At 48.4% G+C, this 16,181-nt stretch overlaps 1 protein-coding gene across 1 annotated transcript in view; it reads left to right on the top strand.

Moving 5' to 3' along the window:
* Positions 1 to 11,955, top strand: part of Habp4 (hyaluronan binding protein 4) — a 33,608-nt gene extending 21,653 nt beyond the window's left edge. Inside the window, exons 5-7 of the mRNA XM_013018456.1 lie at positions 7,093 to 7,264; positions 10,672 to 10,857; positions 11,767 to 11,955. Coding sequence (XP_012873910.1) covers positions 7,093 to 7,264; positions 10,672 to 10,857; positions 11,767 to 11,823 — 415 coding nt within the window. The 3' untranslated portion in view covers positions 11,824 to 11,955. The remainder of the gene's footprint in view (positions 1 to 7,092; positions 7,265 to 10,671; positions 10,858 to 11,766) is intronic.
* The last annotated feature ends 4,226 nt before the right edge of the window (positions 11,956 to 16,181 follow it).

The raw sequence follows: 16,181 nt of genomic DNA, 5'->3' as shown, positions 1-16,181 counted from the left end.
GTCAGGCAGCTGGAAGTGAGCATCTGGAGATACTCTCTGAGCGACGGCAGCCTCCAGGAGGGCTGGGCTGGTCAGGTAGCTGGAAGTGAGCATCTAGTGGCACCGCTGGCGCTGCCCTGCACAGCCGCCATGCTCTACTCCCTTGTCAATCAAATGACAGTGACACTGGCTGATCTCAGCCAGTCTAAATAGTGATTTAACATTGCTGCTCTCAGTGATATATAATGTGCCCTTCTCAGTTATAGAAACTAGATGAATGAACTCAATACGATATACCCAGCAGTGTTTTCTTTTTACTGACAATCACAGTTGCTCTTCTTTTTTAAGGTTGCTTCCTTAGAGGAATATGAAATGTTCCTTGTCCCATGTGCTCTAATATGTGAGGATACCGTGTCCTGCTTCATTTCCCCTAAAATGACTGTTCCCTTAATCTGAATGGAATATCTCCTGTATTTGCTGGAAGCTGACCCAACCTCAGTTTCCCTTTGTCTATCCTGCTTCTTAACTTTCAAATTTGTATATATACATTTATATATACAAATAATTTGCAGATAGCTTTATTCCATATTACCATTTGATAGAAATTTTTCTTCCTAGGGATGTAGCTCAGTGGAAGAGAACTTGCCCAGATTGTGGTCCCAGCATCCAAAAAAACCAAAAACAAAAAATGAAACAAAAAAAAAAAAACAAGAGGGTTAGGCAAAGGGAAGAAAAAATGGAAATAAAATTTCTCCTGGGTTTTTGATAATTTAACACCAAAGAAGGGTATTAAATTTAAAGTAAACTTTGAGCTATTACAAATATATTAGTTCTTTCTAGAATTGAGAGATTCATCTCTTCCTGGGGAATATTGATCTTTGCTAAAATCGCCAGGAAGCAGTGACAACTCAAGTGTATGCACCACCCAGCTGTCACAACGTGTGTTTTTGGTCATCACTTTTGCTCAGTAGGGAAAGAGTTAAAGAGCTAGTACTTAGTGATTGTTACTGTGGCTGTTGAAATCACAGGTGATAAAGGAAAAGACATCAGTGTACCTACCCTCTTGAAGGCTGCCTTGACGCATTCCCTGGTAGGGAGGGTGTCCTGATTACAGACTCTGCGCTCTGCAGTGCACTTGCTTTAGATCTTTTCAAGGACACATCTCCTCTTCCCCCACTGTACTAGAGTTTGAACTCAGACCTGTTCTGGCTAAGCAAGCTCTGTCTAACACGTGAGCCAGACCTACAACTAGGATTGCAGTTTTTATATACCTTTTTTTTTTTAATTTAACGTTCTCTTTAAAAATTTTTTTTGTTTAAATTTATTCTTTAAAACAAAATGATAGTCGGGTGCCGGTGGCTCACATTTGTAATCCTGGCTACTCAGGAGGCTGAGATCTGAGGATCACAGTTCAAAGGCAGCCCAGACAGAAAAGTCTGTGAGACTCTTATCTCCAATAAACCGGAAGTGGTGCTGTGGTTCAAGTGGTAGAGTGCTCACCTTGAGCTGAAGAGCTTGGATAGCACTCAGGCCCAGCGCTCAAGCCCCATGACCAACAACAACAACAAAAGATAAAACCTGTTAATAAGTACTTACTTTGTGGTCTTAATATAAAATTTTACTGAACTTTCTGAAATTTATTAACTTCTATTAGTTTGCCTTAGTTAATCTTTACATTTATAGTATCCATTTGTGCTGATTTCTGAATCTGTGACAAGTAGGCTAAAGAAACTTTACCAACTTTTGATTTTACTTTAGCTCTGAACTAAAATAGGAAAATATATAAAATAGATATAGTATAAGAAAGCTCCTGCCAGGTGGCTCACGCCTGTAATCTTAGCTACTCAGGAGGCTGAGATCTGAGGATCATAGGAAGTCCACTCTTTATCTCCAATAAAACCACTCAGAAAACTGGAAGTGGTGCTGTGGCTCAAGTGGTAGAGCGCTAAAGAGCTGAGGGACAGCGCCCAGGACCAGAGTTCAAGCCCCACGATGGCCAAAATAAAAAAGACAGGTGTGAGCCACCAGTGCCTGCTTCCTCATTTCATTTTAGCTGTTTAATCCCCATGGGGGGCTGATCCATCACATTCCAGCAAGTTCCTCTCTGAAGTCCTTTTGTGTGCTTTGTGTGTCTGTGCTACTGGAGCTTGAACTCAGAGCCTCTTAATATGTTTGCCTTTTTGCTCAAGGCTGGTGATGTACCACCTGCGCCACAGCTTCATTTCCAGCTTTTTGTTGATTAATTTGAAGATAAGAGTCTCATGAACTTCTGCCCAAGCTGGCTTCAAACTCAGATCTCAGTCTCCTGAGTCGGTAGGAGTACAGGTGTCAGCCACCAGCACCTGGTTGCAGTTTTAGTATTTTGAGGGATTTTACAGTGAGCAACTACATTTACTACCTAAACTCTTCCAAGCTACATCTTAATGTGTTTTCTCACATCCATCCCTCATCCATCTTTCTTGGCACATTTCTTAATACCTATAGATACTGTTTCATCATGCAAATCATTAAATAGAACTGAATATTTGTTTACAGCTTTTTCCTGATATAAAATACAGATCATAAAATATATAAATTATAAATGTTCTATTTGACCTGTGCATAAACTGTAGAACCCAGATTATTGTCAGCATTCAAAAAGTTGTTTCCTAGGCAGCCAATGCTGCAGTTTTTCTGCCATTAGGTTAACATTTAAAGTAACAATAAATGTGTTGATGTTGGATGCTCTGTGATTGGTTCTGTCCTGTTTACATTTTTCACACCATTCATCTGTGTATTTCTAGAACTTACAAATTTCATTAGCCTTCTGAAAGGCATGAACTTGATTCCCTCCCACTTACTCTGTATTTTCAAATTTTTAAATTGGTACCATAAAGGTGATGTACAGAGGGGTTACAGATGAAGAGGTAAAGAGTACAGGTCCAGAGTACATTTCTTTTTGGACCATGTTACCCCTTCCCTTGCTCTCTCCCAGTTATGTGTTAAACTCAGGCATTCTACTGCTTGAGCCATGCCCCTAACCCTTTTATTGTTAACATTTCAAATAGGGTCTCAAGTTTTTGCCTGGGGCAGCCTGGACTGTGATCCTCCTGTTTGCACTTCCCACTCAGCTGGGATGACAAACATTCATCAGCAGGTCCAGATTTTTATTGTCTGAGATTGCTAAATTTTTGCCTGGGATGGCCTCAAACTATGATCTTCTCAATCTTCACTTCCTGGGTGTGTGTGTGTGTGTGTGTGTGTGTTCCTGGGTGTGTGTGTGTGTGTGTGTGTGTACTGGGCCTTGAACTTGAGTCAAGGGCACATTGTCCCTTCACTTCCTGGGTGTGTGTGTGTGTGTGTACTGGGGCTTGAACTTGAGTCAAGGGCACACTGTCCCTAGCTCAGTGCTGACACTCTACTATTTGAGGTACAGCTTCACTCCCATTTTTGGCAGTTAATTGGACATTAGAACCTCACAGACATCCCTCCCTCCCTCCCTCCTTCCTAGTCCTTCCTTCTTTCCTCCCTCCCCTCCCCACACAGTTGTGCATAAAAAAATTGAGCAGGAGTGCCATGTCCTGAGTTCAAGCTGGGCACCAGTAGCTCATACTGTAATCCTAGCTACTTAGGAGGCTGAGATCTGAGGATCAGGGTTCAATGTCAGCTTGGGCAAAAAAGTCCTGGTGAGACTCTTATCTCCAATTAACCACTCAAAAAGTAGAAGTGGCGCTGTGGCTTAAAAGGGTAGAGACTAGCCTTGAGCAAAAACAGAGCTCAGGGGCAGCACCTAGGCCCTGAGTTTAAGCCCCGCTAACAGCAACAGCAATAACAACCTCAAATTGGCTAGAAGCTCAGTGTTGGAGTGTGTGCAGGCGGGCCCTGTGTTCCATCCACAGCATCTCAAAACGTGTAACTTCTTGTTTCCAGTGTAGTTTACCGTGGTTTCGGGGCTAACTCTACGTGCGTCCTTTCGCGGAGTGTCATCTGCCCCCCGCGCTCTCCCATCCCCTCCTTTCCATCTCTAGCCATGAGTTGCACAGTGCACTTTTGTCAGAGTCCACGCAGCCACTGTGCAGCACCGCTGCAGCTCCTGCTTCCCCCTCACCCTTCCTCACATGTGCACCAGCCGTCAGAAAAAGAAAAAACAAATGAAGGAAAAAAGCCCTTCTCCCCCTATTTTGGAGTTCATTTCAGGAAGTATATGACTTCATATACATATGAAGAGGAGCTCTGTGATTCTCTCCTATAACTATCCCTTTGGTCAAACTGTATGTGAGTATCTAGAATCCTGTGTGATCTGTCATACCCCAGTGTGTGTTAGATCTAACTTCCACTTAACAGGGAGAACAGGCACCATGTCTCTCTCTAATCTTGCCTTACCTCACTTGACATCTGTTCTAGTTCCATCCATTTCCCTGCAGATGACATTTTCTTCCTTCTGATGCTGTGTAAATTATATATAGGCACCACAGTGTTTGGATCGGCTCCTCTATGGGGGGCATCTGGGTGGCTTCCAGATCTTGGCTGTTGGGAATAGTGTGGCCGTGAACATGGATGTGCAGGCGTCCTTGTTGTATCCTGGCTGGGTAGAGGCCCAGGAGGGGGTATGGCGGGTGGTAGGGAAGGCCTGTGTTTAGTTTTCTGAGGATCCTCCACACGGCTGTCCAGAGTGGTTGTGCTGGCCACATTCCCACCAGTGGTGCGGTAGGGCTCCTTCCCCCACATCTCCTCCAGCATTTGTTGTTGTTTGAACTCAAAATGTTGGCCAGTGTACTGGGTTAAGACAGTATCTTGGGGTTGTTTTACTTTGCATTTCCTTTATGACCAGGGATGAGCAGCATTTCCTCATGGGTTTCTTTGACATTCTTACCTCTTATGAGGAGTCTCTCCTTAGTGCCTTTTGCCTGCTTACTGATTGTTTTAAAGGCTCTGGGGGGAGTTAATTTCTTGAGTTCCTCATGTATTTTGGGTATTAGGCATTTAATGTATTGCTGGTAAAGATCTTTTCCCAACTGGTTGGCTGTCTTTCTAGTTTAGTAACTATGTCCTTTTGTTCTGATGTAGTCCCCCTTGTCCAGCCTCTCTCCTATCTGTTATACCCACGGGACTCTGTTCAGGAAGTTCCTGCCTATGAGTTCTGATGTTTCTCCTACTCCGTAATGCAGTCGTTTCAGAGTTTCAAATCTGATGTTGAGTGTTAGGTTTTTAAAAAGAGGTAGCCGATTAAGAACTGCACCAGCACGCACGTGGTATTCAGGTAAGGGGTAGGTTTATTCAGTAGACCTGCTGGGACCAGGCAAGGTTGGCACTCCACATGGCTGGGAAAGGCCTGGGAATGAGAGAGAGAGCTGGGAAGAGAGGAAAGAGAGAGAAAAGAGCTAGAAAAGAGCAGAGAGAGGGGTAAGAACAGTAGCACTCACGTGGTATTCAGGTAAGGGGTAGACCTGCTGGAACCAGGCAAGGTTGGCACTCCACGTGGCTGGGAAAGAGAGGAAAGAGCTAGAGCAGAGAAAGAGCAGAGAGAGCTAGAAAAGAAGAGCAAGAGCAAGAGAGAGAGTGAGAGCAGAAAAGAAGAGCAAGAGCAAGAGAGCGTCTGGGCCTGGGCTAGGCCTTATGTAGGGTATGGGTGGAGAAAGGTGTGGCCACATCAAATTAGATGTGACCTCAGCGGATGCAGATGTGACCTCTTCCAGGTGTCCCAGTTGCCTAGGTAACGCAGGTACTGGGTGGAGACTTTGCTGCGAGGAGGGTGGAGTCTGCTGGCCATCTAGGAGCGGACCTTACATTGAGGTTTTTGACCCACTTTGAATTGATGTTAGTGTATGATGACAAGCAGGGATCTACTTTTAGTTTTCGACATATGGCTGCCCAGTTTTTCCAGCGTCAATAGTTGAAGAGGTTGTTTTTTCCATTGTGTCTTTGGCTCCTTTGTTCAATATCAGATGACTAAGCATGTGGTTTTATTTCTGGGTCTTCTAATCTGTTCCATTGATCTTCAGGTCTATTTTTGTGCCAATACCAAGCTGAATTTTGTTATTATGGCTTTCTACTAGAGTTTGAATTCTGGTATTGTGATACCACCTGCATTGTTGTTGCTTTGCCTGGAATTGCTTTGGCTATTCTAGGTCTTTTGTTGTTTGAATTTTTGGATTGTTTTCTCCGGCTCAGTGAAGAATGTTGTTGGGATTCTGATGGGGATTGCACTGAATTTCTGTATCATTTTTGGCAGTATGGCCATTTTTACAATATTGATTCTACTTACCCATGAACATTGAAGGTCTTTCCATTTCCTGGTGTCTTCTTTGATTTCTTTAGATTTTTATAGGCTTTGCTATAAAGACCTTTTACATCTTTGGTTAGGCTCCTAGTTTTTATTGTTTTTTGGGGGGGCTACTGCAAATGGGGTTGTTTTCATGATTTCCCTTTCTGCTTGTACATTGTTGGCATACAGAAAGGCTACTGATTTTTGTAGGTTGATTTTGTATACCGCTATTTTGCTGAAGTGATTTATTAGTTCTAGGGGCTTGGGGATGGAGTAAAACCTGGATTCATCAGTAAAAATTAATCACACTCAAAATTATGAGTCAGAGAAAAGGAGACTTCACTGAGGCTCCTGGCAAGAGGTCTGGTGGGAACAAGCCAGGAGCCCCGTCTGTCTCAACACAGAAGGCATCTAAGAGTGAAGTCCACAAAGGAACAGCTCCTCAGTGTGGTCCGATCAGGAAGACCAGGGAAGGGGGCTGGCAGTGTGCCTGTTTATGAAAGTGTGCAGTGGTAGTGGACTGTTTGAAACCTCGTGTTGGGGTTTCCTGTGCGTTGCCATAGCTTCCCTCCTTTCCTTCAGCTCCCTCATTTTGTTCCTGCTGCCATCTGGAGGGGAGGTGGGCATGCTGGTGCACTAGGTGGCGATGCTCCGGTTTTTTATAGACTGCGTTGACTATAGGAAGTATCTTAGCCAGCAGTGATGAAAATAATATGCAAAGCTTATGGTTCACAGGTTTTCTTACATCACATCTCAGGTGCAGTACCACAAAATTATGTTTAAACTAATGGTTACAACTTTTTCTTTGATGAAGTAGGTATTTCAGTCCTATCAAAAATGTGTCAAATGATTATGCATCTTTAATACAGAGTTCCTGAGTTGGAGGTGGAAGAGGAAACTCAAGTTCAAGAGATGACTTTAGATGAGTGGAAGAATCTCCAAGAACAAACCCGACCAAAACCTGAATTTAACATCCGGAAGCCAGAGTCCACTGTCCCCTCCAGAGCGGTGGTGATTCACAGGTCAAAATACAGGGATGATGTAAGCATCACATTTTGTACCCAGGGTAATCTTTTCTTTTTCCTTATTGGAAACAAAGTATTCTTGTTTCTGCTTAGGAGTCTTTGGATGCTGAAGAGAAACTAAAGCTTAATATATTGACAGTGACATTTAAAAAATTTGTTACAGCTGTAGAGGAGATGTACAGAGGTAAATCAAGCCATGAGGGTATTTTTCAACAGTGAAATTTAGTGCATTTCTGCCCACCCTGGACTGTGCTGAGACTGCAGATTCTGTGTGTTACTTGTATTTTTTTCTTGTAAAGGAGAGGTACAGAGTGTTTCCTGTATCCTGCCATCTCAAAGGATAACGGTGTGTGTTTTCATGACAGATTGCTCGATGTTTTGTCCATGCTCCCGTGATCAGGAATGAGCTCAGGGTCGCATGCGTGCTGTGCAGGCCCTCGGTCATCTGAACCACCTCTGGTTATTTTTGAAATAGGTAGTCTTGCTTTATACCCTGTCCAGCCAAGACTGTGATCCGACTGCTAATGCTTTTTACATTGCTGAGGTGAAAAGCATGTACCACTGTACTAGCCGCTGGCTGAGATGGGAATCTTGTTCACTGGTTTTTTCCCTGGCTAGCCTCAAACTGCCGTTCTTCAACCTCTACCTCCCAGGATGCTTGAGCCGCTGCCCCTGGCTTCCTCCACTCTGCTTCTTGAGAGTTGATCATTTTAACTATAGTTGGGATCTACATTGTGATGTCTTTTTCATATTAGTTCAGCGTATTTCGTATTAGTTCTATCTAACTGCTGAGATGTTGGACAGCACGGGTGAGCACTCAGATATTTTCCTGTGGGTGGGTGCGTGCGCCTTCTCAAGCTGAGCCATGTCTCTCGCTCCTACATTAGTTTTGTTGTTGTTGTTTTGCTTTTTAGATGCTTCAAGTTTAGATGTTTCATGTTTGATAAGGCTGATACTGGGGTCATTTTAATCCCCTTCCTTCTAAGTTACTGATCTTGAGACATGAATCCTTCCAATTATAGAATTTGAATACTACTGGTTGTGCAGGTAATGGTGATGTACAAGCCCTGTGCTGGATAGTCATTGAATTCCAGTCCATCTGTCGTATAACTGTGTCTGTGTTCCTTTGTCCGTGTCCTGTTGCTGTGACAAGATACTTGAGAACAGCTCACAAGGAAGGAGGAAAGGGCTTGGAGGCTTCACGGTATGGTGACTTTCTCCTCTTGCTTTGGACCTTGTGGTAGCACAGAACAAGGTGAAGCACATAGCAGAAGAAACTGCTGACATCCTCTTGGCTAAAAGACAAAAAAGGGAGGGCCCCAGTATTCCCTTCACATGCCACAGCCCCCTCCCCAGAGTTCTGCCATATCTCAGCAGCGCCATGGCTGGTAACCAAGCCTTTGGGATGTGGGTTGAAGAGACGTTTAGGATCCAAGGCGTAACAGCTCCATTTGTACATAAGGTAGTTGAATTCTCTAAATACTTTTAGAGGCTCCTTATGATACCACCTCTTCTCTGCCTTCCGGATTGGTCAGGTCTAGGAAGCCTGACTACTAAGGCTCTTTAGAAACAGAACGCAGAGCCTTGCTGTCTTTTACATCACAGTGGAGCGTTTTACAAGCCCATTGGCTACCTGGGTTGGCTACGTTGTCTAATCCATGGTTCTTTTTTCTTCTGAGCATTGTGAATAAAGCTCTGAAACAAAGCTCTGAAACAATTGTGTCATCAGGCTGTGAAACATGATACAAACAGGTAAAAACAGAAGCTTCTTCCTGAGTGGACGTCAGGTTCGTGGATCCAAGGGAGGCACTCAAGTGACTGGGTTAGCCGAGTCATACAGCCTGGTCTCAGTGAAGGCACGTCTGGTTTTTGTTACTCTTGTGGCATTTTAGATGTTGGCCAGCAATTGTTCTTAATGAGTCAAATTGTTGGGTCATTAGTTCACCTTGGTCTTGTCCACCCTAAGGAACAATAACAAAAAGTCTTGGAATAGCATTTGTCCACCCTAAGGAACAATAACAAAAAGTCTTGGAATAGCATTTCTTATTTGCACCAGGAGCAGCCAGCCGGCCCGGCGGTGAGTGGGCGCCTCTCACTTCAGTGCACTGGGCTTCCTCTGGGCCGGGAGCCTGCAGTGCAGCCCGCGGACGCTCCTGCTGACGCACACGGACAGCAGGAGTTCCCTAAGGCAGTAGTTTGCCTCCTCTCTTTTGTGGGTTTGGGCCTGTGCTCTTGACTTGCTCATTCCTTCACTTTTTTAAGCTTCAAGGGTTCATCTACCCCAAATCTCCAGCACTTTGTGATTCTTATCTAAGACTACTGCCATGCTTTGCAGGCCTAGATTTTTAGGTAAAGCAGGGTTTATTTTGTTTTATCTATGATTTTGAAATGAAATCTTGGTGAGAACTAGGTATGGTGGCTCATGCCTATATATCCCTAGCTACATGGGAGGCTGAGAGTGGAAGGATTGCAGTTTGAGGTCAGTTCAGGCAAAAAGCTCAGGAGACTCTGTCTCACCCAATAAAGCAAGATGCAGTGGTGCGTGCCTGCTAAACAGGAGGCTTGCACCCCCGGCGACAGGTACAAAAAACTGCATCTATAGCAGTTCTTTAAAAGTAGCAGCACTGGAAGCAATACTTAACCATACTTTGTTTTACAATGTCTATATATTTGAGTCAGAATTGTTCAGCATAAATCCCGCAGTTCATCAGTCAGCACCCATGTTGAAAAGAATTTTCTCTGTAAATTCTATTTCTCAACATTTATGAATAGCATTTAGGAATAATGCAGAAGACTAAAACATTAATTTAATCTCAAAATGCTGAAATGGATAGAACCAGAACTAATCATATTAAGCCAAGATCAGAGAGACATGTTCTCTCTGATATGCAGAAGTTAGATCTAAAATGCACTGGGATATGACAGATTACACAGAATTCTAGAATCATATACAGCGAGTAAAAGAGGATAGTCTTAGGAGAGAATCAAAGGTACCCAAGCACCTCTTCATACGTACATAAAATAATACATGGACACAAACTCCAAAAAAAAATTTGTATTATAGTTATGAAATTTTAACCTGTAAAACACAAATTTGGGCATATTTGGAGCTGGGCACTGATGGCTCACGCCTGTCATCCCAGCTGCTCAGGAGGTTGAGACCTGAGAATCGCCGCTCCAAGCCAGCCTGGGCAGGAATGTCTGTGAGACTTATCTCCAGAAAACCAGAAGTGGTGCTGTGATCAAGAGGTAGAATGCTCGCCTTGAGCTGAAGAGCTCAGGGACGGTGCCCAGGCCCAGAGTTCAAGCCCCATGACCAACCCCCCCTCCCCCCCCCCTGACTGTACCTGGGCAAGCGTGCTGTGCAGTGAGCTGCTTGAGCTGTCGTGGAGGTAGCGGTGTCTTACGTTGTCACCGTTTCAGATGGTAAAGGATGACTATGAGGATGAGTCCCATGTTTTCCGGAAAGCCGCCAATGACATCACATCCCAGCTGGAGATTAACTTTGGTAACCTCTCCCGTCCTGGACGTGGAGCCAGAGGTGGTACCCGGGGAGGCCGAGGAAGGACCAGAAGGGCAGAGAACTTCGGGCCCAGAGCAGAAGTAGTGGTAAGTGGCTGTGTTATGCATGCTGGGTGATACGCTGGGGCCTCGGCTGGGGGCCAACCCTCTGTAAGCCCGGCCCCATCATCTGCCCACCGTGAACTGGAGAAAACCACCTTCTCGTCTGCGTGGGAGATCCCAAGCCAGGGGATGGACGCAGGCCCGCTGGCCGGCTGCGTCAAGGCCCCTTGGGATAAGCCGCCGCCGTCCCCTCTGCCCCTCCCCTGCTGCGCCACCCACCCTGCCTGACTTGGAGCGCCTCACCCTTCCTGCCATCCCCCTGTAGACTAGTAGGGCCTTTGAACAGAGGGCCTTTTCTTCTCTGAAGCATTCCTTCCATCCGACAGGACTAATGATGGATATCTGCTTTTGCTCATTACTGATCATGCTGTCCAGGCTCCATGTGTTTTCTGAGCAAATGCACTCACACAGAGTGGGTTCGGGCGTGAAGCTGGCTGGCCCAGGACCCCTTCTTTGTGGCTAGGAACGGCCCATGAAGACCTGCTCGGGATGTGTGTTAATGTTCAGGTGTACTTGGCGCCAGGGTTCTCTTTGCATTCCCTCCTTTCAGACGGCATCCTGGCGCGCACAGCTCACCCCTGCTGCGGCGGACCGCCGCTCACCGGGCCACGGGGCTGGCTGGGCACCCCGGTGGAGCTCAGCAGCTTCCCAGAAAGCCTCGAAATGCCTGATAACAGCGTCCTCACTCTGTGGCTGAAGTTTCTCACTTAACGGCACTCCTGGCCGGCTTGGGCTCGGTTCAGAGGTGTTAGTGCCTTGATGACAGCAGCTCTGCATTCTCTTCCTCCCACTGTGGGCCCTGTCTCCCCCCGAGACTCCTGCTCCTGGGGTGCTGGTGGTGGCTACAGCAGGGTAGGTAAACAGTTAATTTCAGACCATTGTTTTCTTCTTTAGACACAAGACATTGCCCCCAATCCGGATGACCCTGAAGATTTCCCTGCTCTGGCCTGAAAGAGCAGCACTGGTGTGCCCATGAAGAGCCATTTCCCTGGAAACTTGGAGCAGCACTGGTGTACCTATGAAGAGACTTTTCTTGCTGTGGGGAAGAGTCAAACTCTAAGAACAATAGATGTTGCTTTTCGCCAGTCATGTGAATTCATTGAACTTCTTTGCTTTGAGGGGGGCGGAGTGGCTAGGTCTCTCCAGGGACCATGTCCAGGATATGTACATAGAAATTATAATGAATCTTCCTCCAACATGTGGAGTGAGCTAAGCTGTAAATATCTTCAGACTACTTAGTAGTAAGCTGTATAGATAAGTCCTCTAGTATTACAGGAAGTAGAACTTCCACTTAAAGAGTCGGTTGTAAATGTTTTACTTCTCGATTCCTGTTTCCATTCAGCCCATGATCATCACGCTGTGACAACATACAGGTCTTGATTTTTAAGGGTGATTTAAACTACCTCGTGGTTTGTGTATGCACACACACTTAGTGTGTATGTGTGTGTGTGTGTATATATATATATATATATATATGCATATTTAGAGTGGTTTTTTGGGTGTGTATGAAGTATATAATTACGTTATTCACCAAATGACAAGGTTTCTTAGGAGAAATGTATCCTTTTACCCCTAAAACTCATCACAGTTCAACAGCTGAGTAGAGGCCTGCGTGGGAATCACTTGCATTCTAGAGCCCCTGTGTGCATGAGCCCGGCCCCCCAGCTGCAGTGCTGTGGAAGTGTGGCTTCCTCACGGCGGCGGAGCCCATCCCCGGGACCCAGGGCCACGCCCCGTGTCTTAGCTGCGACACTGGTAAATGCCCCGCTGTGCCACTACTGGCCTGTAGCTCTTACAGCCGCAGACCCCGGACCCAGGCCCAACCTTTCCTACTGCTGCTACCCTGTCTAAGATGGCTCTGAAATGAACCCAAGAGCAAATAAAGGCTGGTATTCCCTCCAAAGTTTGTGTATAGAAAACTCAATTCTTTTGGTCACACGAGCCAGCAGAAAGGACATGCGAGCTTATTGCACAGAGAAATCAAGCCGAGTGTACATTGGGTGCCTACTTACAACGTGGACGAGTGCTAAAGGCGTGTCACCCGCTTGCTGCTTCCCTTCCCCCGGCGGCGTGGTCGCCAGGGAGCTGACCTGGCTTGAGGGCAAGGCCATTTACTCAGCATCACATTGTCAGGCTCCCTCACCTTGGCTTTAAGAGTAGCAAAACTAAGATGCCTTTTAAGAAGACTGCCTTCCAGATAAGGCAGCGAAGTCCTAGACCTGGTGGTGCTTGCTTGTCAGGTGGTGTGGTGCCTTCAGAACAGGTGTCTGCCCATCAGCTCATTTGTTAATCCAAGGAGAACAGAGTGGCGGGCAGAACCTGGGTCTACAGCCACTGCCTTTGCCTTTTAACCCATGGTGGATTTCGAATCACTCCTTCTGTATTAGGGTATATTTCTATCACTCTATAAAGTATTGTGATTATTGAAATAAATCTTGTACAGATTAAAAAAAAATTTCCTTCCATACTGTGAATGAGCTTTAAAAGCCTATATCCTAAAGCCAGGCATCAGTGGCTCATGCCTAATTTTAGCTACTCAGGTGGCTGAGGATCACAGTTCAAAACCAGCTGGGTCAAGAAAGTCTGTGAGCTTACCTCCAGCTACCATCAAACAGTTTACCCATCCAGAAAATGGAGCCGTGGCTCAAATGGTAGAGGGCTAGCCATGAGCGCAAAAGCTGAGTCTAGGCCTTGTGTTCAAGCCCTGCATGCACGCGCAAGTGGGCGGGCACGCGCAAGTGGGCGGGCATGCGCGTGTGCACACACACACACACACATACATGCACACAAAAGTCTGCAGCCTGTGTTTGCATCTTCCCAAACACTCTGTACTGTCCCACCACATAGCCTGACAGGGTACTTCCTGTAATGGGTTTGTGCACCCAGATGATTTGGACAAACAGATGCTGTTATGTTCTGTCTGGAGGTGCCTCCACTTGCGTTCCCCAACAGAGACGGCAAGAGCAGAAGCACTGGGCAGAGGAAGCCTGGACATGGCTGGACGCTCTGGATCTGTGTTTCCTGCTGGCTCTTTTCCATCTCTTGGCCTCTGGCACCCCGGGGCCATGTCTCCAGCTCATGACTGAAAACCACGAGCAGATTCCTGAATGGGCCACTGCCAAGGCAGCGAGTGAGGGGGAAGGAGCCTCAGAGCCCTCCACAGCCCTCAGAGCCTCAGAGCCCACCCTCCACAGCCCTCAGAGCCTCAGAGCCCACCCTCCACAGCCCTCAGAGCCCTCCACAGTCCTCAGAGCCTCAGAGCCCACCCTCCACAGCCCTCAGAGCCTCAGAGCCCCTCTCCACAGCCCGGACCAGGAAACCTCAGAGCCTGCCCCTCCACAGCCCTCAGAGCCCTCCACAGCCCTCAGAGCCTCAGAGCCCACCCTCCACAGCCCTCAGAGCCTCAGAGCCTGCCCCTCCACAGCCCTCCACAGCCCTCAGAGCCTGGCCCCCTCCACGGCCCTCCACAGCCCTCAGAGCCTGGCCCCTCCACAGCCCTCAGAGCCTGGCCCCTCCACAGCCCTCCACAGCCCTCAGAGCCTGGCCCCTCCACAGCCCTCAGAGCCTCAGAGCCTGGCCCCTCCACAGCCCTCCACAGCCCTCAGAGCCTGGCCCTCCACGGCCCTCCACAGCCCTCAGAGCCTGGCCCTGACTAGGAAGCCCTGCAGTGCTGCCCCCGCAGACGCTCTGAGAGTAGCAGCTCTGATAAACCCTCCACAGCCAGACTCTGGGGACTGGCCTTTTGGCATTTTCACCTTAGAAGCCAGGCACGCCTTGGGTGGCATTGGCTGGGCTTCCTTTGGAGTCTGAATGGGGCTGGGTCACCTAGACACCACAGGCCCTGCGTGCGGGTTGTGGGCAAGTCACACGAGTGGTCCATGATGTTCCTTCAGAACTACCGGGGCGTCGCCAAGTCAGGGCGGCAGCTGCCCCGTGTCTGGGGCCTCTCCCGGCTCGGCCCGTCCATCTCCACCCTGCCTGCCCCCTCTACAAGGCAGATTCACTTGGAGAAGAGTTGGCCCTTGATCCTGCTGTGGAGTCCCCGGGCTGAGCTCCGCCCCCGCCCCAGCGACAGGGCCTGGCGCGTCGCCTGCCCACCTTGGTGAGACTCAGCTGGGCCCGGCATGGCCTGTGCTGACAGGAATGCAGCGAGGAGACTGGGGAACCTAAACGTACGGACAGGAGGGACGAACGTCCTTGTCATCGCTGCCTGTATCAAACCATTTCCTTCCAAAGAGGAATCACTGCACACGAGCCTCGGGCCTCAGGTGGTCATCCCTAAAGCGCTGCTCCACCCAGACGGGGTCCGGGGCCAACCTGCCACCAGCTGCGGCCTCCCCTGTCCCTGCAGAGGGACAAGCGTGGTGGGTGCTTGTGTCACTGTCACTACGGTGTCAGTGTGCAGGGCTTGTGAGCGTCACTGTCACTACGGTGTCAGTGTGCAGGTGCTTGTGTCACTGTCACTACAGTGTCAGTGTGCAGGGCTTGTGTCACTGTCACTACGGTGTCAGTGTGCAGGGCTTGTGAGCGTCACTGTCACTACTGTCAGTCCCAGGCTTGGTACAGCCAGGATGCCAGGCAGTAGCAGGAGCCTGATGGAGACGTAGGTTCTTTCTACACGGCTCCTACTGAGGGACATGCTCCTTACACACCTGTGCTGGTCCCAGCCCCTTCAGGGGCAGCAGCCCTTGGCAAGCCCGCCCTGTGTTTGCACGGGAGGCACGCGCGTGTGCTGGGTTTACCTCGGCACAGGCAGATTGGCAAAGCAAGCTGTGAGGTCCCAGGTCACAGCGGAGAGGGGCAGGTGGGCCATGGGGCCACAGACAGGGCCAGGCCAGCTCTCCAAGGGCCTGGCCGGCGGCCTTAGGCCAAAGGGGCTACTGGCTCCGCTGCCTCTGCCCAGGCCCTTCTCTGGGCCCCAGGAAAACCCTGCCAAGGCCACATTCTCCATAACGCGAGAGGAACTCCCCTGGCGGGACCCAGCGGCTCCCGCACCGGCCAGCACTGCAGGCATGGCAGGCTCAAAGCCCAGTTTCTCTGCAAGCATGCTTAGTCATGCTCTGGAGAAAGGACTGGCCTCCATTTGTGCATGGATCTCCGTGGGGCTGCTGAGCATTCTCAGCCATGGGAGGCAGGGAAAATCTTTGAGAACCACCGTCCGGCAGCATTTGTGCACACATGCTGCACATGGCCCAGCCCCTGGGCTCTCCTCTGGGGTAGGTGCTTGCTCCCTGGAGGAGGGGGGTTTACCCAGCCTGTGCCGCGGCTCCCTGCCCTGCCAGACCAGCACCGGTCCCGCAGGAGCACGC

The sequence above is a fragment of the Dipodomys ordii genome, unplaced genomic scaffold, assembly GCF_000151885.1.
Source record: "Dipodomys ordii isolate 6190 unplaced genomic scaffold, Dord_2.0 Scaffold40, whole genome shotgun sequence".
Lineage (NCBI taxonomy): Eukaryota > Metazoa > Chordata > Mammalia > Rodentia > Heteromyidae > Dipodomys > Dipodomys ordii.
Note: the sequence above shows the minus strand (reverse complement) of the source record. Positions and strands in the feature narration are given on the sequence as shown.